This window comes from Phycodurus eques, chromosome 3 (assembly GCF_024500275.1).
Source record: "Phycodurus eques isolate BA_2022a chromosome 3, UOR_Pequ_1.1, whole genome shotgun sequence".
NCBI lineage: Eukaryota > Metazoa > Chordata > Actinopteri > Syngnathiformes > Syngnathidae > Phycodurus > Phycodurus eques.
This window is the reverse complement of record NC_084527.1, coordinates 25,582,887-25,609,681: the sequence shown is the minus strand read 5'-3', so window position 1 is coordinate 25,609,681 and position 26,795 is coordinate 25,582,887. Positions and strand designations below refer to the sequence as shown.

Sequence of the window (26,795 nt, the reverse complement as noted above, 5' to 3'; positions counted from 1 at the left end):
GTACAAAAAAGCATTAGTTTAACCGTACCCATTACTTGGTAATGTACGCCCCAAGTTACAGAATGATGTCATCAACATGCACCAATAACTTAAATATTAGTGAAGTTGAAACCACATTAAATCAGCAACCTAGTGCAGACTTGACATGCCAACATAGGACAGTAAGTAATTAAACGTAAACAACCACATCATTCTCAGCACACTTCTCTAAAGACTCTTAACTGATACATACATACACACACACATATATATATATATATATATATATATATATATATATAGAGAGAGAGAGAGAGAGAGAGAGAGAGAGAGAGAGAGAGAGAGAGGTCCATGAAGGCAACTCTGTGTTTGTGCGCAAGTATACGTAAATGTGAAAGTTAGTGACACACACCATTGATCCCACCACAGTAATTTTGATGCGAAGAGCGAGAAGACATTTTCACTCCCAGTGACAAGTTTAACCAGCAGTTTAACGAGCAAAGCTGTGGGCGATTGGCGGGGCGAGCACTTACCACGTGACGTCAGCCGTGCACAACGTGTTAAACCAGCTCACAGTCCGGACTCCAGACGAAGTTGAAAGTATTATAAATATTATTTAAGTTAAGTATTGTAAGTCCTCCTTTGAGTCAGTCCTTACCCTCCATGACCGACCTATGACCGCACACTTCGATATGAATAATTAACCATTGCATTGTATTCTTAATGTGTAAATAAAAAGTAACAAGAATCAAATACACTTTTTACTGAGGACAATAAGAAAAATAGTGTGGAGTGCATTTCTTTGCACTTTTACGGTACTGCGCCGTCACTGTGCATTGGTGTAATAAACAATCATTTCCCAATCGCTTTCCACAATTTGTTTCAAAAAAAAAAAAAGCAGTCTCAGTTAAATTCTTCTGCACAGCTGAACTGCTATTTGTTTGAATTACCAGCTACAAAGTAGTACTTTGTGAGAGACATTGATGATGCAAAAGTATCTATTGTTGGTTTGAAGAAGTAACTGTCGACTAATTACTTTCCTGAGGAAAGTAATGCGTTACTTTGCTTGTTATTCAAAATGGCGTTTTTTTTTTTTTTGGAACCGGTATCACTGTCAGCTGTGTGTTACCAATTGTTCTCTCACTGTGGTCGAAATTATCATGAAGAAGTTCCTACCTATACTTTGAGGCTGCTCCCTTAATTTTCTTATGATCATCCTCACTCCACGAGGCAAGATCTTGCATGGACCAAGGGCAATTACAGGTGTGTGTCTTCCACTTTCAAATAATGGGAGAGGTAGTTATTACCTTCTCACCAAGCCTTTTGCTGATGTAACCCATTTCACCCCTGTGCAGGTCTACAATCTTGCCACTGTCGACATTTGACAGCTCTTTAGTCTGGCCAATGTTGGTATCGAGATTTACTGCCACAACAGCTCAATAGGGTTGAGATCTGGTGACTGCGCTGGCCACTCTATTACAGATATAAACTGCTTCTTCCCTAAATAGCTCTTGCATAGTTCGGAGGTGTGCTTTGTGTCACTACCCTGATGGGGGAAATTGGCTCCCTTGAAGCACTGTCCACAGGGTATGGCACAGTGTTAGAAAATGGAGTGATAGCCTTCCTTATTCAAAATATTTTCTACATTGTACAATTCTCCAGCATCAAATCAGCCACAGACCATCTCATTACCTCCACCATGTTTGACAGATGATGTCACCTTGCACTTTTCCAGCAATATTTTTTAATTGATCTGCATCTCACAAATGTGCCTATTTGTGATCCAAACACTATCAACTGTAGTTAACTAAACTAAACATTTTTTTTCAAACTACCTCTGTCTAATGTTTGAGTTATTTTGACCACCTTAATCTTTTTTTTATTTTTATTGACCGCTCTGAGATATGGCTTTTTATTTTGAAACATTGCCTTGAAAGCCAGAATCCCCGCGTCACCTCTTGACTGTGCATATTGAGACTGGTGTTTTACAGGTACAATTTATGGAAGCTGCCATGTGAGGACCTGTACGGCATCTATATCTCAAACCAGAAAGTCTAATGTACTTGTCCTCTAGTTTAGTTGTGTACTAGGGCCACTTCTCTTTCAATTCTAGTTAGAGTTGGTTTGTGCCAACCGTTGAAGGAAATATTCAGTTTCTTGGTAATATCTTGCATGAAATAGCCTCCATTTCTCAGAACAACAAGTTGTCTTTTTCTAGCCTTTTTAAGTATAGTCAAACCCATAAATGCTGATGCTCCAGATACTTAACCAGCTTTAAGACCAGTTTTACAGCTTCTCTAATCAGCACAACACCTTTACGCTGTGCTGACATAATTGCACAAGGGTTTTCTAATCATCAATTAGCCCTTACTAACCAACCCTTGCTAACACAATGTTTCGTTAGAATTCAGGATTGATTGTTGCTGGAAATGGGCCTCTGTATACCTACTGTATGTAGATATTCCATTCATTCCATTCCAAGTCAGCCCCTTCCAAACAGATAGACTGGATTTCTGATTAAATATATGTGGACCTAATTGAAAAAAATAAATGTTTTTCTTTCCAAAATCGATTTCGAAGTGACCATAAACTTTTGAAGTAGTTATATATACTGTATAAAATATCTCTTGAGTGGGTGGGTGAGTGAGTGAGTATACCTCTCACATATTTTAACCTATTCTATATTTTTCTTGGGAAAACGCTAACGAGAAAAGTAAGTACACCCCCCAGTGTTACTGTATGTGACTCGCTAGTGTTACAAGGTATCAGGTGTGAATAGGGAGCAGGTATGTTAAATTTGGTGTCATCGCTCTAAGTTTCCTGAGGATCTGAAAAAAAAGCAACAACAATTGTTGTTCTGCATAATGATGGCCTAAATTACCAACTACCTGAAAGTTAGCTGCAGCACGCTGGACAAGACCATACAGCAGTTTAACTGTACAGGTTTCTCTCAGAACAGGCTACTTCATGATTAATCAAAGTTCATATGTGAAGCATCAAATCCAGAGGTCTATGGAAAATAGATGTATGAGTGCCGGCAGCTTTGCTGCAGAACTTGAAGGGGTTAGGGGTAAGCCTGTCAGTGCTATGACCATACTGTACACTGCACACAGGATCAAAATGCTCTGCATCACTGTCATTCCATAAGGAAGCCTCTCCTAAAGATGATGCACAAGACAGCCTGTAAACAAGCAAACTCAGGATTTACTGGATTACTGGAACCATGTCCTGTGGCCAGATGAGACTAAGATAAACTTACTTGGTTCAGATGGTATCAAGCGTGTGGGCAGCAACTAGGTGAAAGTACAAAGAAAATTGTGCATTGCCTTCAGTCAAGCTTGGTGGTGGGAGCGTCATGGTCTGGGGCTGCATGATTGCTGCCAGCACGGGAGATCTACAGTTCATTGAGGAAACCATTAATGCCAGCGTGTACAGTGGCATACTGAAGCAGAGCATGCCCCCCTACCTTCAAAAACTGTAAAAAGTATTTCAACATGATAACGATCCCAAACACACCTCGAAGTGGACCACTGCCTTGCTCAGAATAGGTCTTGTGTTGGTTCCTGCTTCTGCCTTTTGGCCTATCACACCTCCTTCCGTGCCAAAGTGGGCAGCTGCAGGGTCATCAGCCGAAGTCCGTCATTCAATGGTGTTTTGCCCCTCCGCTTTCTTCCTCCAGAGCCAAGCCAATAGCTCAATAGCTTGCCTTCTCAGCCTCTTTTCTGGAGCAACTGAACTGCTGCCTTGCTGAAAAAGCCCTTACTTCCGACCTCCACAGGATAAATCTTAGCTTTCTAGCCAGCCTCTTGGCACTCCGCTCCCAGCTCTGAATACTTGAGATGTTGTTGCTCATTGGCTGCTGTCTTGGGGTAGAGGACTGATCTCTTACCACAGACCACAATAAAATGTCTGGTCAAAGAGTAGTTTCTCTCTGTCTCTCTCGGAGAGACTAGCCGTCTTTTGCCAGCATTTGCCATTCCTTGCCTGGTCTGAGGAATGTAGTTTCGTGGATCAACACTGCTTTGCATCCTGATAGAACATACTGGTGGCTAACCTTAGTGGTACCGCACAGCAGACAGTCAACTTCACTCCCGAACCACACGGGGAGGTTCCAGGGTCATGGGATTGTGTCGTAGAGTGCTCTGATCAGGAAGTCTAGTCTGCTCTGTAGCGTCCTCCATTCGTCTGACCAGCTGGTGCACCCCTGTACGGTAGCTCCCATTGTGTCCAGGCTCCCTGACTGCTCTGGGATGCTCTCTGTTGTGGAGCAACCCGACATACTGTAGCACGACCAGTCTGGGTTGATCCCATCACCTTTTTATGTTGTAAGATGGAGATCGCATTCTTCACTTCAGCAGACTTGTAAATTGGAACTTTCACACTTCTTATCAGATTGTCAGCAGAGTCATTCATCTCCACTACAAGGCACGCCTTTTCCTGTTTGTACCCAAGACTGATGAATTTCAAAGGGAGCTCGAGCATGTTCCATTCTGCCTCTGAGAAGCAGTGGGGCATGCCCATCCAGTTCCTGATGTAACTGTTGGTTAGCCTGTCCTACCTGCTGACCTCTGACATGGGGACCTCGCACATCACACACTGGTACACAGTGTGCTGGTAACACCACACCTTTTCTTCCCTGGCAGCTGGCTTTAGGAAATCTTTGCCAGCCCCTCAGGAAGTTGTTGTCTAGCCTGGTTTGCCGTTCGTCTATCGTCTATGAAGCATTTCTCTGGACCTAAACCCTATTGAAAATCTGTGGAGCAATCCTCAAACGAAGGTGGGGAGTACATCCATCCATCCATTTTCTGAGCCGCTTCTCCTCACTAGGGTCGCCGGCGTGCTGGAGCCTATCCCAGCTGTCATCGGGCAGGAGGCGGGGTACACCCTGAACTGGTTGCCAGCCAATCGCAGGGCACATACAAACAGACAACCATTCACACTCACAGTCATGCCTACGGGCAATTTAGAATCTCCAATTAATACATGTTTTTGGGATGTGGGAAGAAACCGGAGTGCCCGGAGAAAACCCGCGCAGGCACAGGGAGAACATGCAACCTCCACACAGTCGGGGCCGGGGATTGAACCCGGGTCCTCAGAACTGTGAGGCTGACACTCTAACCAGTCGGCCACCGTGCCGCCGGTGGGGAGTACAAGGTGTCTAAAATCCACCAGTGCTGCTGATGTCAAGGGTTAAGGCAGTGCTGGTTATAATGGTGATCACAAAAAATATTGACACTTTGGGCAAATTTTGACATTTTTATTTAGGCTGTCCTCAGTTTTGTTGCCAGCGGTTTAGAGCCATACATATACAATGTATATCCTCTTTAAGTGCAGGCATCATAGCACATGAACACTATCCCATGTGCATGTGAGCTTGAGTGCAGCTTGTGTTTAGTTTTGACAGGGTGATCCCATTGATCCCTGCTGCCTACTGGGTGTGAAGGACACTGATGTGACAGCACTAATTACTGAGGCAGTGAGCCACCACTGCAAACATTTCCAACTGCAGCTCAACTTGGCTGTGTGAGGCTAATATTATCACCTTACAACTCACATCCCATCCCTCTGGGATATCCACAATAGAAAGAGCACTGTGTCAAGTCAATGTAACTGAAATAATACAACTGCAATTGTTTAAGAGTACGCCTAAATAGCAACTTTTGGAAGGAGTAAAGACATGTTAAGAATGCTAACTCACTTTTTTCACGCATTTAAAGAATGACTTAAAGAGCAAGACAGTTGCATGGATATAAATTAATTGCAGAAGAAGAAAGGGTTCTATTAAGGTACAAAAAAAATTTAATTGATATTGAAGAAATATATCTTTATTTGGGTTGTTGATTGGTGATCAGTTTGATTAGTTGGGTAAATATAAGCGCTAATTTCCCTTCTCTACAAAGTACTGCAAGTGTATTCAAACTATTGACTTAATCAACTAAAATTTAAATTTGATGCCCATGACATCTACCTTCAGCTAATTTGCAGTCTCAGTCCCTTGTCAGGGGTTTAGAATACAATTAAGAATGTTCATAATACAATACACATACAATTAATAAAAATAGCATGAATTAATAAATACAGTGATGCAATTTAGACAGTAGTTTTTAACTATAGACAAAACGCAATGGAGAGGAACACACAACATTTCAGCAGGGAGGGCGCTACACCGAGGCGAAGGAGGTACTTATAGCCCCATCAGAAATACTTGCACCCCCAGTTAACCCACTTCAGCATTTTATTTTATACTATAATAATAATACATTTTATGTATTTAAATTAAAAAAGCATTTGGAAAAAATATCACAAGTAGCCAATCTGTGCAAATCCAATCCCCCGTTACTTGTTTGTGCCACGCCTGTACCACGTGTTAGGGGCGGAGGAGTCTTTTCATTTACTCACGCATTAGGTTAAGGCTAGCCAGCCTGCAGTCTGTTGTAGCAATGGATTGTTTTTGTGATCAAGAAAAAAAAAAGACTGTAAAGACCGCTGTCAGAAAATTAAAACCCAGGCTCCCAGGTGGACAAAAAGGAAGACGATTTAAAAAAATTAGCCAGGTCCAGAGGGAGCACCAGAGCAGCCCATAGCTATTAGGTGCTCTTCAGCCCCCGCTTGCTGCACTGCTGACACAGACACATGTGACTGCCTGTCTGATTTAAGCCAGTCACCTGTTGATGAAACAAGGTGGCCTCTTCTTCTGCATTATCCAGCCACAAAAGTTTCACAGCAGGATCGCTACTTAAATCGTAGATGGTATGATGATTACAAATGGCTGGAATATTCTCTAAAAAGTAACTGAAGTCATGAAAACCTGTTATTTACCCAGCCACCCCCGACCCCAGAAAAAAATCCTGGTGCCGTGCCTGCATTTCAGCAACCCTTTACAAATACTGTATAGCATTTACTGTTGCGGGCTTACTTGGTTTTGTGTTGCGGTAAGATTAACTAACATTAGCGCGAAGTAGGCAGCACGGCAGCCGACTGGTTAGCACATCTGCACCACAGTTCTGAGGTGCCAGGTTCCAATCTGGCCTCCCCTGTGTGAAGTTTGCATGTTCTCCCCATGCTTGCGTGGATTTTCTCTGGGTACTCTGGTTTCCTCCCACATAGCAAAAAACATGCATGGTAGGTTAATTGACAACTCTAAATTGCCTGTAGGTGTGAATGTGAGTGCGAATGGTTGCTTGTCTATATGTGCCCTGCAATTGGCTGGGAGCCTCTCGCCAGAGGTGAGCTGATATGGTGCCACCACACCCACGACCCTAGTGAGAATAAGCGGTACAGAAAGGGATGGATGTATAATTCAAAGCATTGATGAACTTCAGCTGATGTTAATGCCCGTTTGTGGTCATCATTTCCTGATAAATCTGAATGGCTCTCATCAGGTGGATGCTGATAACTTCGAGCTTGTGGTGTATATCAACAAAACATATTCTTGCATGTTAGCAAGCTATAGACCCATCTCAAATCTCCCTTTCATAGCCAAGATTGTTGAGAAAGTTATTTTTAATCAACTAAGCAATTTCTTGAACTTAAATGGTCTTTTTGACAAATTTCAATCAGGGTTCCGAACTCATCACAGTACAGAATCTGCTCTTATCAAAGTGCTAAATGATATGAGGCTGAAGACTGACTCGGGAAAGGTGTCAATTCTGGTCTTGTTGAATCTCAGTGCGGCTTTTGATACGGTAGATCATAATATATTGCTGAACAGGTTGGAAACGTGGGTAGGACTAAATGGAACAGTCCTTAAATGGTTCAGGTCCTACCTGGAGGAAAGGAGTTATTTTGTAACCATTGGAAGTATTCAATCTCATCGAATGGCAATGACCTATGGGGTCCCTCAAGGGTCAGTTCTTGGAACCCTCCTGTTCAGCCTGTATATGCTACCCTTGGGTCAAATTCTTCAGAAGTTTAATTTTTACTATCCTAGCTATGCAGGTGACACACATATCTAGCAGTGTCTCCAGATGACTACCGTTCAATTAAGGTGTTTTGTCACTGTCTAAAACAGATCTGGATGAGCCAAAAATGTCTTCAATTAAACCACAACAAAACTGAGATAATTGTTTTTGCCAATAAAGAAAATAAAATTGCTGTTAGTAAATACCTGGAGTCGCTTGCTTTAAAAACCAAGTCCGAAACCTTGGTGTTCTGTTAGATTCCGACCTGACTTACAACAATCAATTACTAAAACTGCCTTCTACCATCTGAAGAACATATCCAGAGTGAATGCTTGCAGGTGTCAAGCAGACCAGGAGAAGCTCATCCATGCTTTTATCTCAAGTAGACTTGACTATTGTAATGGTCTTCTGACTGGACTCCCTAAAAAGATAAACAGCTGCAGCTCATTCAGAATGGCGCAGCTCGGGTTCTGACCAGAACAAAGAGGTAAGAGCATATTACTCCAATTTGAAAGTCTTTACACTGGCTCCCAGTCAGCTTTAGAATCGATTTCAAAGTTCTGCTACTGGTCTATAAATCACTAAACGGTTTAGGTCCCGAATACATGAATGAAATGCTAATGGAATATAAACCCAGTAGGGTTCTGAGATCGCCAGACTCAGGTCAAATAGTGGAGCACGGAGTCCAAAGCAAACATGGTGAAGCAGCAATTCGCTATTATGCTCCACACAAATGGAGTAAGTTGCCAATAGAAGTGACATCAGCCCCAAGTGTGCTTGTTTTTAAGTCCAGGTTAACTCTTCTCATGCTTTTTAGACCATTTCCACTTGTAAATGATAATTCTTGCAATGTATGCTGTTTTAATTGTATTTTTATTTGTTTTGAATGTTTGTGTCAGCGCTATATCACAATTCTAATAATTATAGTACAATACTGTGTAATCTTGTTTTGGAGGGTGGGGCCCAGCCTCAATGTTACAGCGCCACCCCCAGAACTGCCACTGCTTCGCATCTGCATGTGGCATTCAGCAAATATCATATCAATCAGTCAATGTAGTTAACCTCTGCTCAGTAGAAACATGGTGGCCTGAAACTCTGCTGGTTCCATTCAATGCGAGAGTTTGAGCTTCGTGCTTTAAGTTACCCTCACATTAGTTTCAATCATGCAAATTTCCATTGACTTAGCCCCACTTTTAATTATTTTCCCATTGATCTACTGTATAAACCAACATGCGGGTCAGTGCACAAGATCCACTACTCCTGTTACTCTTATTTGGCTCACATAGAATCATAGCAATGACACATACGTGCAACACATTGACCTGTGTGTTTACAGGCCTACTCACACACGAATAACAATTAACAAGTTAAATAACAACAAGCAGACACCATCGCGATCAAAAACACAAACCACGTTGGCAGTAATTCTGATTTTCCATTTTATTAACTTTACTTCATTCATATTTTTCTAATATAGACTGAAAAAACAAAAACAAGAATTTTGCTTGTTAGGCTTTAAATGGAAAATATACAAAAAGTCAATGTGTACAATGTTTGTACCTTACAGCACGAAGCAACGTAAGTCACAAACATCAAAAAAGTGCCAAAACCTTTCTACTTGATTGAATCTACATGAAGCAATTACAACTGAAAATATGAAATAAAAATAAACAACATCCATCCATTTTCTGAGCCGCTTCTCCTCAGTAGGGTCGTGGGCGTGCTGGAGCCTATCCCAGCTGTCATCGGGCAGGAGGCGGGGTACACCTTGAACTGGTTGCCAGCCAATCGCAGGGCACATACAAACAAACAACCATTCGCACGCACAGTCACATCTACAGGCTATTTAGAGTCTTCAATTAATGCAGGTTTTTGGGATGTGGGAGGAAACCGGAGTGCCCGGAGAAAACCCACGCAGGCACAGGGAGAACATGCAAACTCCACACAGGCGGGGCCGGGGATTGAACCCGGGTCCTCATAACTGTGAGGCTGACGCTCTAACCAGTCGTCCACCGTGCCGCCAAATAAACAACAATAAACAAATAATTTTTAACCATATTGTGGGCTTTACTCTTAACTGTCACACTCTTTGTCTAAATTACTAGGATGGAGCACGGAGACAGAGGGATGGGTGTCTCACAGCTACGCTATGAGGACCAGGAAGGTGAGCGTGATATTTTCGAAAACGGCCTCTGAGAATAAAAAAAGGAAGTTTCTTCATAATTTATGCAGTTGAACATTGTAAATAGGCTTGAAATGAACAGGAAAATTGTCATATGTGTTTCCTCTACATACTGTATCGTTATGTTTGGCGAGTTTTTGTTTTGGAGCTTTGCTATTACATTCAGTATACTGTAATGTGTAATTAGTTTTAATTGGCCGCACATGATCCAACACACGCTTGCCAAATGATAAATTACAAAACATTGCAGGGTTGTTGTTTTTTGTTGACATCTGCGCAAAGAGAAATATGATGTGGCTGTTGTTAATAAACATGAATAGAATAAACTGTGCAGTATAATGAAAATGCTCTACTGAGTAAAAAGTGGAATGCAAAATGTCATCTGCCAATGTCACTGTGAAAGTCAACTACTGATGTTGATTGTGATAGGCAGTGGTGACTTTGATTTATGTCCATTGTAAAGTATTTTACATGTAATGCAGTGCAGTGATTCAATCACAGTCAACAGCCTGGCCTACTTTTATTTTATTTTTTTATTTTTTTTATAGTATTGAGGAACAACAGAGTAAATGTTTGGATCAAGGTAGTTCATTTAATTTTGTTTTGTTTTCTTTCTTAAGAATTCATTTAGACATTTTTACATGGTTTTATGACCGAACGATTCAACTTTATACAGTACAGTATTGATTTTTAAAAAAGAATTGGCACCCCATTTCCGGTACCTCTATTCAATTACATAACTATTTAAGTGTTTGCTTGACATTTTATTGTTTATTTTACTTAATACCCTATTTTTGTACATTTTAAGTTATTTTCATAATGTATATTTACACTAAAGTGATTTTATTTGTGTTGCACTGTTGTTCTAGCTTGACAAATTATTTTTGCACATTGTTGTTACAGTTTTTTTAAGCAAAAATAATCAACTAGATGACACTTTTACAGTAAATTTATAGTATACTGGTTTATTTCTGTTACTTTTAGGAGGCCTAGATGATGTTCAGTATCCTGCTTGTGGTCCTTTATCTCTTGGGAAGTTGTGTAAATCAACCACAGTTGGATCTGGTAGTATAATTGATTTAAGTTTTAAATTCTTATAGTCATTATAACCCCTCAAGGGGAAATTCAACAATGACTGCTCAATAATCAATATTGTTGAAAGAAATACAGGGCAACATAATCAAATTTTGCCTCGGCCCCATAAAGGCGTGGGCCAACTCTGGTAATTTCCTTAGTGTGTATGTTTGCTACGTAGGTGGTTGACGTTATTTTTAAAACTGCTTCTGATGTTGTGCATATTAATGTATCTTTATATCATCATTGCCAGAAGATCATCAGTCCATCTACATTGGCGTACCAGTTCCTCGAGGATATCGGCGCAAGCGCAGGCGAAGGCGTTCTAGTCATGACAACAGCAATACGGACAGAGACAGACGCTACAGCCATCACAGACACCACGAGCCTGACCACTACAGAGACATAGACGTGGAGGAAGGACTCATGGATTTGCATGACCAGAGTCTCCAAGACATAAACCGCACAAGTAAGTTAGTGGGCAGAGAGTCTGTAGGACCACTGTCAATAAGGTTAGACCTTGAATCATTTTGGTGGGTGGAGGTTCCACTTTCAGCTGCAGTTCTTGACTATTAGCAAAACAATCAGCGCGACTCATTTTTTAATGGCCTACTTTTCCTCCTTTCTCCATTACACAAGCAGCCTAACCACCTAGTTGGCCTCATTTGCATGGTTAAGTTTTCGTAAATGTTGATTTTGTGAGCAATTTCTAATTATTAACTTTGAAAGTGCAATTTGGCCATACATTGAAACCATCTGAATGAAAGCAAAAATATAATATACTGCATATTATTTGGCTTGTTCCAGTTTTTCTTTGTCATTGTCATTGTCTTTACTATTTCAGAAAGAAAACATAAGTAAAGAATAAGCCCTGGGTTGCTATCATCAGAGCATGTCAATATTATTGATCACATATGACATTAGAGGACAACACGTGAACAGTAATTACATCCACCTATAGGTTCACATATAGCTTGTTACCCAACAGTACCAGTGGTGAATTCATGTTGGCTTTCATCCTTACATACAGTACAACACTGATTGGATTGTCCTGTACGTTGATAGCTGAATATCCATCAATATGTAATGTGAGACCCACAGACACATGTACTTCAGTTCTTTAGTCATCGCTATTTGTGCAGGAGATTCAACACTGGCCATGAATGTTAAATGTTAAAAAAAAAAAAAAAAAAAGAATTACCACAATTTCTCACATATAGTCAGTATTTTTTTTTCGTAAAAAAACAAACAAAAAATTCAATAGACAACAAAGTGGTATTGGTATAAGGAAGGGAATTTTTTTTTCACATTGTATAAACTTATAACAGTACCTAGGAGTTGTGAAAAAGGTGCACTGTAATCTCTTGTGTATAATGTGCATTACTTTTCCCCAAAAAATGTCAAACGTTAATAGTGCACATTATACATAGGTATAAGAGAAAATGAAAAAGACATTCACATTTTATAAATGTATTCTGCCATCTAGAGGTTATGAAAAAGCTGTACACTTTCATTCCAATATCCCACCGCCCCCTAGAGGTTATGAAAAAGTTCTACACTTTCATTCTAGTATGCCACCGAGAGGTTATGGAAAAGGTGTAGTCTACACTTTCATTCCAATATGACAGGGGTGCATATGACTGCATATATGTACAACTGTGCTCATAAGTTTACACACCCAGGCAGAATTTGTGAAATATTGTTGTTGTTTTTTTAAATACGACTGATGACTGAACAAATAGCATGATTAATTTCTCTATGGTTATGTTTTGTATAATGATAATGCTTTTCTGAAATGCTTGACAGTTTAATTGGAATCCCATCCATCCATCCATTTTCTGAGCCGCTTCTCCTCACTAGGGTCACGGGCGTGCTGGAGCCTATCCCAGCTATCATCGGGCAGGAGGCGGGGTACACCCTGAGCTGGTCGCCAGCCAATCGCAGGGCACATACAAACAAACAACCATTCGCACTCACGTTCACACCTACGGGCAATTTAGAGTTGTCAATTCACCTACCATGCATGTTTTTAGGATGTGGGAAGAAGAAAGCTCAGAGAAAACCCACGCAGGCACGGGGAGAACATGCCTGCGTGATTGAACCCTGGTCCTCAGAACTGTGAGGCAGACGCTCTAACCGGTCACTCACCGTGCCGCTAATTGGAATCCCATGTGTTTCGCTTGGTCCTTCATTTTTTCTTTCAAGAATTGTGCCCATCTTAGAAATTATGCCTGGGTAATCAAACATATGAGCACAACTGTGTGTTTTCTCATTTACTAAATAAAAGTAGGGCTGTGAATTTCTAAATAAGAGCAAGTAAATAAAAAGAAAGTATTATGTGTTCAAATAAAGTGCTTAATTTCAGAATAATTCTTTGTAAAAACTAACAAAATACAAAAAACACTTCGTTTTGTTCATATGAGTAGAAGTAAATCATGCATTGTAAAAATGCATTATACATACTGTAGGTTAAAGGGTTTTCCAGAATTTTTAGGTCAACTTTGGGGGTGCATATTATACATGGGTGCGAATTATACATGTGAAATTACTGTACTTTTATTCCAATATGATATGTAATGTCTAATGTTACAAATGTACATACTGCATAATACGGTAAACTTTTGCTGCTAACCGAGAATCATGACGGCCTCCCGGGCACTGCCATTTTGATATCTTTAAATGGTCCGCTTTAAATGGTCCGGAGTGTCATAGAGCGCACTCAGAATGCATTCTCGAACGCACCCCATATCATACCTGTGGTTGCATCCATTTTAGGGCGTATAATTCAGCATCTTTACTAGACGTCAGATTTATTTCTTGTCCCGCCACATCTCCCAAATTAAAAAATGTCAAGGAAAAGGACAGGTTAATCTGTTGCTTTTAAGAAGAACGCGATCACTAACTGGTAAGACAATAGCCTATTTTCAACCGTACTGTTAAAATGTTATACTTACTGTATCACTGAGCATTGATTTGAGTCGATCACTGTCTTTGTTTGTTGCTAAAATGACAACGAGTCAAAATGGTTATGGAATGTTCTTTTAAAAAATAAGTTCTTAGCGCTTGCAAACAGAGCAGAATATTTCTTTTAAAAACCTAATCAAATATGGATAATAATATTTTTGGCATAGATAGCTTCAAATCAATGTTGCGTGTTATACATAGGTAGAATAGTTTTTCTGATTTTGGGGGTTGATTTTCAGGGTGTGTATTATACTCGAGAGTGTATTTATACACCAGAAATTACAGTAACAATGGTGATGGATACGAGTTTTCCAGATTCAAGAGTGATGAAAAGCCATTTTGATTTCTGTCCTGTTTGCCTAATTCATAATTAAAGTATGGGGAAGTAACAAAAGAGGTTTTAAACCAAATTATTATTTAGATATTATCATGTCACTGATAGTGTAGTGACTGACTGTGAGCGTTAATGTGTGAGTTCACTGTGATTGACTGGCGACCGATCCAAGCTGTAGTCCTCCTTTTTCCCGAAGTCAGCTGGGATAAGCACCAGCTCCCATGAACAGGGTAAACAGTATACTTATTGAAAATGTCGGGATGGGTGGCACATTTTGCTTAGTTCTCATGTAACAGCATGAATGGCAGTATTAAATTTTCTGGAATTAGTGCTCTAAAAAAAACAAAGAAAAAGCATGCATGTCCAGAATGAATCCTTTGATGGTTGGTCAACTGAGGTTCTATGAGGGTACACTAAGGTCTAGTGCAATATGCTGAAATATGTGGGACCTTTAGAGATTGAGCTGTATTGTCAGTATCTAAAGAACAGAGTCATTCAAGTGCCTAAAACATCTCAAAATATCAGTGAAGCCTACTAATTAGTTTTTTCCTGAACTGTCTTGTTTTCCATTAAGTGTCGCCAGCAGCTGAGCGGCTTCGCTACATCCTGACTGAGGATGATGACATGCCTACGCCCACACTCTTCACTGAAATGGACACTCTACAGCGTGAAGGGGATGAACTGGAGTGGAAGGAGTCTGCAAGGTGACTGCTCAGACTCACTAATACTGCATACTGATCGTGTCCTTGAAGATCAGGGTTGGGCATCGTTTGAATTTGAACAATTCTGGTTCCAGTTCCGGTTCCCTCATTTCAATTCCGATTGTTTTTTTCGGACAAGGACAAAAAGGTTTGCTATTTTGACCTGTGGGCAGCAGCAACTTGCTACGCTAATGTAGCATTCCAGCACTCATTGTGTCTCACGTTCCAGGCATAAGTAATCGATTTACACTCTATCCAAACGTTAAACTAGTATAAAAGTTTGGTTATTCTTGATTTTGCTGGTCATGGACTGAGGGGTGATGTCATGATTTTTCTACCAGCTAGGCAGTTACTTTTTGCTATAAAGTTAACACAACCTCAAAAGTTTTCATTGCATGATAGATACAACAAGTACCTCGTGCGCGAGCGAATTTCGCATTTATCACACCACCGCTGACCACAAAGTCTGTGCTACATGTGATTGACAATCATGGCGGACAGAGTGAAACAGTCAAATCTGTGGTTCCATTTCTCAAAGCTTGATGGTGAAAATCACAGATAAGGTGACAATGCACGTTGCCACAAGCGCAATCAATTATTTAAATGTAAGTTACAATGCTTGTACTCAAGAAACCTTAACATTTGGCAAAGGTGCAGCACATTCAAGTGGAGAAATGCAGCATTTTCGACTGGCCAACCATTAGACCTGCTGGAAGAGGAGCAGTTCCATTAGTTATACACCACTGGTTTCCTCTCCACTAAATAATTGTTTATATAATGTTTGCTATATACAAAGTGATTTGTTCAAGACATTTCTTTTTATGTAAATAATTGTTTTTATTCATTTAAGATGACATTGTTGTTGCAAGACAAGTTAATTTATTAAAACATGAAAATAAAGCAGTGTAATTCTGATGCAGTATTTGTTTTAGAGTTTTTTTTAAAAAAAAAAAGATACTGATAATAATATCGTTAAAGTACCGGACCAATAAGCAATATCATTAATAGTAGTAGTATCGTTAAAATCTTAACCATACTCATCCAGAGTGCTTGGTGGAACTTTTATTAAAATTACTGGCCAAAATAGCATGTCGAAAATTTTCTGCACAAATCCCAGCAATTGCTATACAAAAATAATATTGTATAGCAAATATTATATCTATAAAAAAGTTTTGAGTATTTTGGAGCCTTGTTTAAATAAGGGGTGTCCATTTTCTAGCATATCATTTGCCTGCATTGTACTACAGTACTTACTTGCTACACTGGGTGGAAAGGCAGGAGAAGACAAGTTAGTTCTCATCTTCCTCTTCCTTGTTTTCAACCAATCACATGTCATTCGGTAGTGCGATTGGTCCCCGAATAATCCTGAAAAATCATTGCCGTTTTGGTTAATTTGATGTGTTTTTGTAACTGTACAGTATATATAAAAATAAATACAGCTTCACATATCTTTAACTACACTGATGGACTGGACTATTGTGTTCGAGATGTGTGTGGCCCTTAATTGCCTGCTTTGATTTTTTTTTTGCATGTGGCCTTGGAACAAAAGCAGGACATTGGAACATTGCTGGTTTAAAAGAAGAAGATAAGCAGCTATTTGTGGATGAAATCATTTGAACTTCTCTATGAATTGTAACTTTTTTTATTATTATTAACAAGTATTAACAACATTGCTATGAACATGAATATATATGTTTTCTTTTCACATGAGTATAGGTTTGAAAACCTCGTGAAAATATATTTACACATGAGTGTCTAATGCTGCTGGTACTTAAAACATGTTACTGAGATAGTGAGCTCCCACTGATGGGCTAACCTAGTGTATATTGATATCAGACAAAAGTAGAACAACTTTACAACCCAGTCCATAATAGCAGCAGGTTTAATATAAACTCAAAAACAGTTTGTTTGTTTTTTAAAATCTGATTACCATATCTGCCTTTTGAACTGTGAGTTTTGTCGATAGAGTGTCTCCTGTACTCCCTTGGTATAGAAAATGCATATACTAATCTTAGCTGGTTATTTGCATTTGTACGTTGACCAACCTTAGAAGTCATCGTTTTAACTTGTTAGCTGCCCCAATGTTGTCATTAGATGTATTTTATTGCTTCACTCACATAATTGACTTCACTGAAGTGCACTGGAGGATGAGGCTCAGAGCAGGAGCAGGCACATCAAAGGTGACGCCCCGTTACGTCGACACATTGTGAAATCTCCTTTGCACAATACAATCTTATTGCAAATGTTGTACTGAGGTGACTGGTCATTTTTTTGGAACAAATTTAAGAAGCACTTTTGAACGCCGCCATGCACATCTTCATTGGTTTTCAGCACCTTTTTTGGTGTGTGTCACTTCTTCGTTGGTTCCTCGTGCGGACTGTAGGCATCGAAACTAATAACCAATTTTTTTTTTTATTCCAACGATTCCGGGAGAATCAGTATGTTAGTCACGATTCGAATAGATTCTCGATTTTCGATCTCCAACCCTATTGAAGATCCTTCTTCTGAGCATATTACAGTCACCGTTGTGGAATATATATAAGCAACCATTGACATTCATTCACACGGGCAATTTCGAGGCTTCAAATAACTTAAATGAACAATATGCAGTTTTCAAACTGTTAGCAATAGTTGAATGTAGCCTCATTCAGTCCCCTGGCCGCAGCAGGGTGTTCAAAATAGAACCAGGAAGAGACCAGTTTGTTGTGCTCGGTTGACCCTCGACCGCGAGTGTGCAATGTTACGTGACATTTTTTCCGGTTTGATGTTGTAATTGTTTCAACTTACCTGACAACTCGGTGAGAACGGTGACATGACATATACGGTGCTTTTCCAAGCTCTGCCTTGCAGCCGTCTGTGAATAGGACACACACCACCGTTATATATTTATACTCTTGATTTGAAGTAGAGAGAGCTGTCCAAATTTCTTCTTGTGCCCTGTGATTGGCTGGCGACCAGTTCAGGGTGCACCCCGCCTCTCGCCCGAAGATAGCTGGGCTAGGCTCCAGCACGCCCGCGACCCTTGTACGGATAAGCGGAACGGAAGATGAATGAATGAATGAATGAATGACTGCTGATGCCAACCGGAGTTGAATAATCCAGCCAATAAACTATAGTAGTCTCCTTTGCGAGAGGCTGTGGTGCATCCCCGCGAGTCTCCGTGTGTGCCTTCTGTCGGCACCGCCTGCTGTGTCTTACTGTGTTCAACATTTTGTGATGCATTCTGTGTTTTTGCTGTTTGCTTTTAGGTGGGTGAAGTTTGAGGAGAAAGTAGAGGAGGGAGGTGAGAGGTGGAGCAAACCGCACGTGTCCACGTTGTCCTTGCACAGTCTGTTTGAGCTCAGGACGTGTCTTCAGACAGGAACAATTCTTTTGGACCTGGACGGCTATTCTTTGCCTCAAATAGTTGGTGAGCTTTTCAGCACTCGCATGGCATCAGTCGAACAGCATTGCTTTTAACATTGCCTCTGATTTATAAGATAACATGTAACACAATTAACAATATAGAATAGAACCATTTCTTCATTTCATTATGATATCATTATTGCTCCCAAAAAAGAAACATGCGAGTAACTTTCTGTTGTGACATCTAAAGGGATAAACCAAAATTAACAATAACCTGACCTCTCTTTCTTCCATTTTCCCTCTTTTTTTTCTTCATTGTGTTGTGGACAGTTTTGTTCATTTTGACATGTTTCCAGAGTTTTCTGGGGTCACATCAATAAATTTGCCCCGACCCCAACAGAGAGCGAGCAGTATACCAATCAGCCAGAGGAGCGAGTATTTGATATTTTCATTTGTATCAATATTCATTTGGCATTTCTTTAAATGTTATCAATGTTATCTATGTTTGCCATGGTAAAAGTTAGTTGTCAAGTTATTGCAAATATCTGCAGCTTTACGCACTTGAAACAGATTGATTCAGCGACATAAGATTTTATATGGATTTTACTGAATGATCAAGCAACATTTTCCTTTTGTCTCATTTTATTTTAGTGTTTAGTAGTTTGGCAGTTCAGCAAGTTTCACTCCTTAATTTGCATCTAGCAATGAGGTGCTGTAAGTGCATTGGCATTTTAATTAGATGTAAGATTTTGAGAATCTACAACAATAGCAGGACAAATTATGTTATTAGGGTTATTAGTAAGAGAGAAACATAATTTACAAATTTATCATTTCTATAACATCAAGCCCAAGCCTGAGATTTGCTCATTTTTCACATTACTCCACATCAAATGAGGCTGTCACTGTTGTTTTAAGTTTTTTAGTTTAACATTAAATATTCACCCATCAAACCATTTTCTTCCGCTTATCCGAGGTCGGGTCGTGGGGACAGCAGCTTAAGCAGGGAAGCACAGACTTCCCCTCTCCCCAGCCACTTCATTCAGCTCTTCTGGGGCGATCCCGAGGCAGTCCCAGGCCAGTGGGAGACAGTCTCTCCAGCGTGTCCTGGGTCGTTCCAGGGGCCTCCCCCCGGTGAGAGGTGCCCGGAACACCTCACCAGCGAGGCATCCGGGTGGCATCCTAACCAGATCCCCGACCCACCTCATCTGGCTCCTCTCGATGCAGAGGAGCAGCGGCTCGACTCTGAGCCCTCCCGGATGACCAAGCTTCTCATCCTATCTCTAACGGAGAGCCTGGACACACTCTGGAGGAAACTCATTTCAGCCACTTGTATCTGTGATCTTGTTCTTTCAGTCGCGACCCACAACTCATGACCATACGAGAGGGTAGGAGCGTAGATCGACCGTTAAATAGAGAGCTTTGCCTTTCAGCTCGCCACTTTCTTCACCATGACAGACCGATACAGAGTCTGCATCACTGCAGATCCTGCCCCGATCCCCCTGTCAATCTACCGCTCCATTTTTCCCTCACTCATGAACGAGACCCCGAGATATTTGAACTCCTCCACCTGGGGCAGGATCACTTCCCCGACCCAGAGAGGTCACTCCACCCTTTTCCGACTGAGGACAATGGCCTCAGATTTGGAGGTGCTGATTTTCATCCCAGCCACTTCACACTCGGCTGCGAACCGATCCAGCGAGATCTGAAGGCCACGGCTTGATGAAGCCATAAGAACCACATCATCTGCAAAAGGCAGAGATGCAATGTTGAGGCTACCAACCTGGAACCCTTCAAGATCTCGACTGCACCTAGAAATTTTGTCCATAAAGGTACTGAACAGAATCAGTGACAAAGGGCAGCCTTGGCGGAGTCCAACTCTCAATAGACAAGTATTTGACTTATTGCTGGCAATGCGGACCAAACTCTGACACCGGTCGTACAGAGACCAAACAGCCCTTAATAGGGGGTGTGAGGTATTCCCAGAGCACCCTCCTCAGTATTCCCCGCAGGACACCACTTTCTCCAAGTCCACAAAACACATGTAGACTGGTTGGGAAACTCCCATGCACCCTTGAGGACCCTAGTGAGGGTGTAGAGCTGGGTCTGCCAAGTCAGACCGGCATCTTCCCCCACCATAAGTGCCAACACACCACCAGGTCTTGATGACTTGATGACTCTAGCCCTCTCTTCACACGAGTGTCGAAGACATGCGGCCACAAGTCCCATGACACGACCACAAAGTCGATATTCGAACTGCGGCTTAGGGTGTCCCGGTGTCTTATGTCTGACCATGGTATTCATTATGGACACTCTGTGACGAGCACAGAAGCCCAAAAACAGAACACCGCTCAGGTTCGGGCCGGTCTTCCCAATCACGCCCTTCCAGTTCTCAGCAGCGCTGCTCTCCAGCACCGCGTCCAAAAACCCACGAAATCAGGAATTCAAAAATTGTTAATACTGTGAAAAAAATCATTAACTTCTCAGTTTTTCAGAAAAAAAGAAATAAATTAGGGTCACATTAAATCAATCAAAATATGGTACTTCCAAAGCAATACGTTAATCTTCAATACTTGGTTGGGAATCCATCCATCCATCCATTTTCCTTACCGCTTAACCTCACGAGGGTCGCGGGCTGCTGGAGTCATTCCCAGCTATCTTCGGGCGGGAGGCGGGGTACACCCTGAACCGGTCGCCAGTCAATCACAGGGCACATAGAAACAAACAACCATTCACATTCACACCTACGGGCAATTTAGAATCTTCAATCAACCTACCCACCCATGTTTTTGGGATGTGGGAGGAAACCGGAGTGCCCAGAGAAAACCCAGCCGGGCACGGGGAGAACATGCAAACTCCACACAGGCGGGACCGGGATTTGAAGCACGGTCCCCAGAACTGTGAGAACAGATGTGTCGTCCACCGTGCCGGCCTGGTTGGGAATCCCTTTGCTTTAATCACTGCCTTGATGCGCCGTGGCGTGGAGGCAATCAGACTGTGGCATTGCCTGGGAGTTATGGAAGCCCAGATTTCCTTCATGCTAGCCGTCAGTTCTTCTTTGTTTGTGGGTCTGGTGCCCCTCATTTTCCCCTTGATAATACCCCATCGATTCTCAATGGGATTTAGATCTGGCGAGTTGGTTGGCCAGTCAAGTCCTGTGATGGCATGGGGATCAAACCAGGTTTTGGTGCTTCTGGCGGTATGGGCAGGGGCCAGGTCCTGCTGGAAGATGAAATCTGCATCTCCATACAAATCCTCAGCAGAAGGAATCACGAAGGCTCCATCCATCCATTTTTAACACCAGTGTACCACTACACCATCAGTGACAGAATCATGAAGTCCTCTAAAACATTCTGGTAAACTGTTATGGTAACCTTAGATTTAAGAAAGCAGAGTTTACCAACACCTGCACTGTACATTGCACCCAAAATCATGACTGACTGTGGATCTATAATTTACAAAAAGTTTAACTTTTTGAATGGAATTTTGGAAATAATTAAACTTGTACACAATGTTTTTGAAAGTACGTGCATGTGTATACACATACATACACAGATATACGCTATTATTCTTATTATTATTATTGTTTGTCCAACAACTGGGCTTAAGATGCTGCTGAAAACTTAAAATTGAAAATACTGTACTGTTTTCTAGGGCGCTCACCCATGACTTGAACTAGGACAAGTGCGATGGATGGATGGTGCGATGGATGATAATTAATATCTCTGATAGCCACTATACATTATGTAGTTTGAATATTCACACTGGGCTTAAATACAAGAAAAAAACTGGACTTAAATAATGATTCAAATAAAATTAAATTAAAAGATTGGTTTTACCTATAAATTAAACATAACTGAACTTGAACTGTACTTGTACTGTACCACACTTTGAGAATCACTGCCTGAGATGATAATAGAAGTAAGAAGTTACCTGGATCCTGGAATGATATTAAATGAGTAAAACATGTACGTATGTATATGTGTGTGTGTGTGTGTGTGTGTGTACATATATATCACATTCACTTCTATGGTGGGAAGTCAGAACACTCACACAAAAAAACCTTGGGGGCTGCACAGACATGGAGGACATGCAAACTCCCCTGAGGAAGGCCAAACTTCAGAACTATGACACTGGACATTCTAACCACTAAACTACTATGTTACGCTAAAAAAAAATGTTTTACAAAGAATTTAATTAACCTAATTGGACTACTATTCATATGATATTTTATTAAATGTTACACACATAATTTATTATACAGTAGATGATGCATTTATCAAGATTTTTTTCCTCTTCTATCACCTTAAAATAATATGTCCCCAAGGATCATCCTCAAAATTGTCCTGTCACAGCTTGCACTTCAACTTGTATATCAAATTTAAAATTTGTGAATGCTGTATTTATCTTCTGATTAGTAAATCACCTTCCACATTTGTTTGAGTGCGCTATCAAGTTTGCGGCCATTTTTACATGTGCAAACCCTTTAGCAAATCAGGTCTTAAATGTTTGAGCATGTGTGTTTTTATAGATGACATAATTGAGAGACAGATAGAGGAAGGCATGATCCTGCCCTGAGCTGCGAGAGAAGATCAGTTTTGTTCTGCTGAGGAAACATCGACACCAGACCAAGAAACCAATCCATCGCTCTCTAGCTGACATTGGAAAGTCTAGTTCAACCACCTGTGAGTACTGCAGTTACTGCTCGACTGAAAAATAAGGCCCTCTTGCTAAGTAAATTAAATAGAAACAAAAAAATTAGAACCCCAATTCCAAGGAAGGTGGGACGTTGTTTAAGACATAAGTAAAAACAGAATGCAATGATTTGCAAGTCGTTTTCAACCTATATTCAATTGAATACACGGCAAAGACAAGATATTTAATGGTTAAAATTATAAACTTTATTGTTGTTGTTTTTTTGCAAATATTCTTTTATTTTTAATTTGATCACTGTAACACGTTCCCAAAAAGCTGGGACAGAGGCAACAAAAGATGGTTGAGGAAAGTTGAGGAATGATTAAAAAAAAAACACCTCTTTGGAACATTCCGCGGGTGAACAAGTTAATTGGAAACAGGTGATTGTCATGATTGGGTGCTAAAAGCGGCATCCCTGAAAGGCCCATTCTTCCATTAGCAGGGATGGGGAGAGTTTCGCCACTTTGCGAACAACTGCGTGAGCAAATAGTCCAACAGTTTAAGAACACTGTTTCTCAACATATAATTGCAAAGAATTTAGGGATTTCATAATCTACAGTCCATAATATCATCAAAACATTCAGAGAATCTGGAGAAATCGCTGCACATAAGCCACAAGGCCAAAAACCAACATCGAATGTCCGTGACCTTGGATCCCTTAGATGGCACTACATTAAAAACTGGCATCACTGTGTAAAAAATATTGCCACGTGGGCTCAGGAAGACTTCAGAAAGCCATTGTCAGTTAACACGGTTCGTCGCTGCATCAACAATTGCAAGTTGAAATTCTACCATGTAAAGCCAAACCCATATATCAACAATGCCCAGAAATGCTGCCGGCCTCTCTGGGCCCGAGCTCATCTGAGATGGACTGACGTACAATGGAAAAGTGTGCAGTGGTCTGATGAGTCCACATTTCAAATGGTATTTCGAAATCATGGACATCACCAAAGAGAAAAAGGACCATCCGGAATGTTATCAGTGCAAAGTTCAAAAGCCAGCATCTGTCATGGTATGGGGGTGTGTTTGTGCCCATACCATGGCTAACTCGCATATCTGTGAAAGCACCATAGAGGCTGAAAGGTACATACAGGTTTTGGAGCGACATATGCTGCCATCCAAGCAATGTCTTTTTCAGGACGTCCCTGCTTATTTCAGCAAGGCAATGCAAGCCACATTCTGCATGTGTTACAACAGCATGGCTTTATAGTAAAAAAGTATGAGTACTCGACTGGCCTGCCAGCATTCTAGACCTGTCTCCTCTAAATGAAAATGTTTGGCGCATTGTGAAGCGCACAATATGATGACAGAAGAACCCCCAGACTGCTGAACAAAATTGATGTACGGGTTAGCTGTACATCAAGGAAGAATGGGAACGAATTCCACCTTACAAAGCTTCAACAATTGCTGTCCTCAGTTTCCCAAACACTTATTGTGTGTTGTTAAAAATGAAAGGTGATGCAACACAGTGGTAAACATTTCCCAGCTTTTTTAGAATGTGTTGCAAGTATCAAATTAAAAATGAGTGAATATTTTAAAAAATAATAATAAATCAAGTTTATCAGTTGGAACATCAAATACTTTGTATTTTTAGTGTATTCAATTGAATATAGGTTGAAAAGGATTTGTAAATAATTATATTGTATTTTTATTGACGTTTTACACAACGTCCCAACTTAATTGGAATTGGGGTTCATTATTAGGACAAGCCATTACAAGCAAAACGTGTAGACATAGCATTGTTTTCTTTTCTATTCCCGTGTTCTTATTCTTATGTCAATAATGTGACACCTTCTGATTATTATTATTCGATCTTGTCTCCATTTGTGAATGAAGACATATCCACAGTGAATGTATTAATGTGTGATGACTTAGCAATTTTGCCATAGAGAATAAAATATGACCTCTGTTTCTGTTTGTGTCTCTTGCATGTTAGCTCGCCCAGTGGGGCCAAGAGGGGGACCTGGCCCGGTGCCGGTGGGCAACTATAATCGATCCACAGAGGACCTCCAAATGAAGCAGCAGTCTGGAACCTATGGCCGCCTACGTGAGTGTCTATGTATTACTCAATTCGCAATGATCTGCTACATTTTTGGAAGTATTATACAGTGATCTCTCACGATATCGCGGTTCATCTTTCACGCTCGTCCTTGCTATATCACAGCTTTTTAAGCGGTCAATATTTTATGGGTTTTTCTCTGGGTGGGTGAGTACCGATACCAGGTATCTGTATCGGACTAATCCCAGCTTTATTTCAAGGTATCAGGTACTCGTGAAGGCTGCCGATACCAGCCACTAATACTTAAGGCAAAAAAAAAAATCTGACATAGAACCTTTTCACAATGCACTTGGCAAGGTGCAGTGCACAGTAGACAAACCCATTAATTGCATATGTGCTCAGGGTGTGGGACAATGGAATGCCATGTGACGGTGAGGTAAGAAGACGTCTGATGCTAAGTACCCTCAAAAAAAAAATAGATAAATAAATAAATTGTCTTTGATAGTGGTGTCACATGATGCCAGAAACCGCATCCAATAGGAAAGGAACTGGCGAAGTGATATCTAAGTGTTATTTTGACAGACTTCTACTGTAAATGGCAAGGAAAAACGGAGGAAGTCATAATAAATGCGGTGACCCACTACGCCAACCTTTGCGACAATGGAAAAATTATATACTGAGATGTCTCTTCAAACTGCTCCCTGCTCAGCCGGAAAATACACCTCGAAGCACTCTTTGTGGAACTGTAGCTCATGAACGAGCTTAAACTGTCCAAGATGCTGCCATGAAATTAGTATGGGATGCACCCATTCCCTCGTTTTTTCTGCTACTCGTCTCCTCCTCCTTAAAATAAGCAAAGACATGGCTTGCTTTTGCAACAATGACAAATACATATTGCCGAAGTGTGGTCTATTCGTGTACCAGCAGGGAAAGGCTTCCTACTTCCTTGTAGGCTGGTGTGCCAGCATTTTCAAATACAGTTGTAGCGTTTATTGGGGGACATCAAATTGTGTGTAATTTAGAAGAAATCGATGAGTTAGAAGCGGCGTCACTTCTGGGGTATCGTAATTTTAAATTACAGCGTTATAAATCAAGATATTTGATAGATATGAGGGGCACTACGTCATATTTTTAGTTGAACTTGAGGAGAAATGACAACAAACCTTTATAATCAGTCTCTTATCGGAAGGTATAGGAAGTTCTAGGAACTTTGAGGTCTAGACTTTCTAGAGGTTTCGTTCCGAGCCCAAACACACACATAATCAATGCAAGTGGTGAGTTTTATAGAAAATTTAAAAATGAAAAGGGGTTTCTACAGGATAAAACACAGACAAACACAAAACAAACAAGGTATCTCCGAACATTGGCAAAGGAAGGGAATTGTGACGTAAGATGAGCAGAATTGGCGTGTAGTGAATGTGTATAGCTGAGGACTCATGGTCTCGTTAATATAAACCCTAATATGCACTAATTCGTACTTTTAGTAGACTGCAAAGATGGAGTTACGTGTCTGGAACACGTTTGAGGCGGGTGGGTTGGGCTCCCGAGTTTTCGGCCGGCCCGGTCCGCACTGTGAGCAGGTGGATTCGACGGAAGGGAGGGAGGAAAAACAGGAAGCCGACGA

The 26,795-nt window shown here is 40.8% G+C and overlaps 1 protein-coding gene across 1 annotated transcript in view; it reads left to right on the top strand.

Moving 5' to 3' along the window:
- Positions 1–26,795, top strand: part of slc4a5a (solute carrier family 4 member 5a) — a 59,669-nt gene that overhangs the window by 2,176 nt on the left and 30,698 nt on the right. The window contains 7 exon segments of the mRNA XM_061672849.1: positions 9,986–10,044; positions 11,390–11,605; positions 15,009–15,138; positions 18,384–18,544; positions 23,009–23,049; positions 23,051–23,162; positions 25,109–25,219. Of these exon segments, the coding sequence (XP_061528833.1) occupies positions 9,987–10,044; positions 11,390–11,605; positions 15,009–15,138; positions 18,384–18,544; positions 23,009–23,049; positions 23,051–23,162; positions 25,109–25,219 (829 nt within the window). The 5' untranslated portion in view covers position 9,986.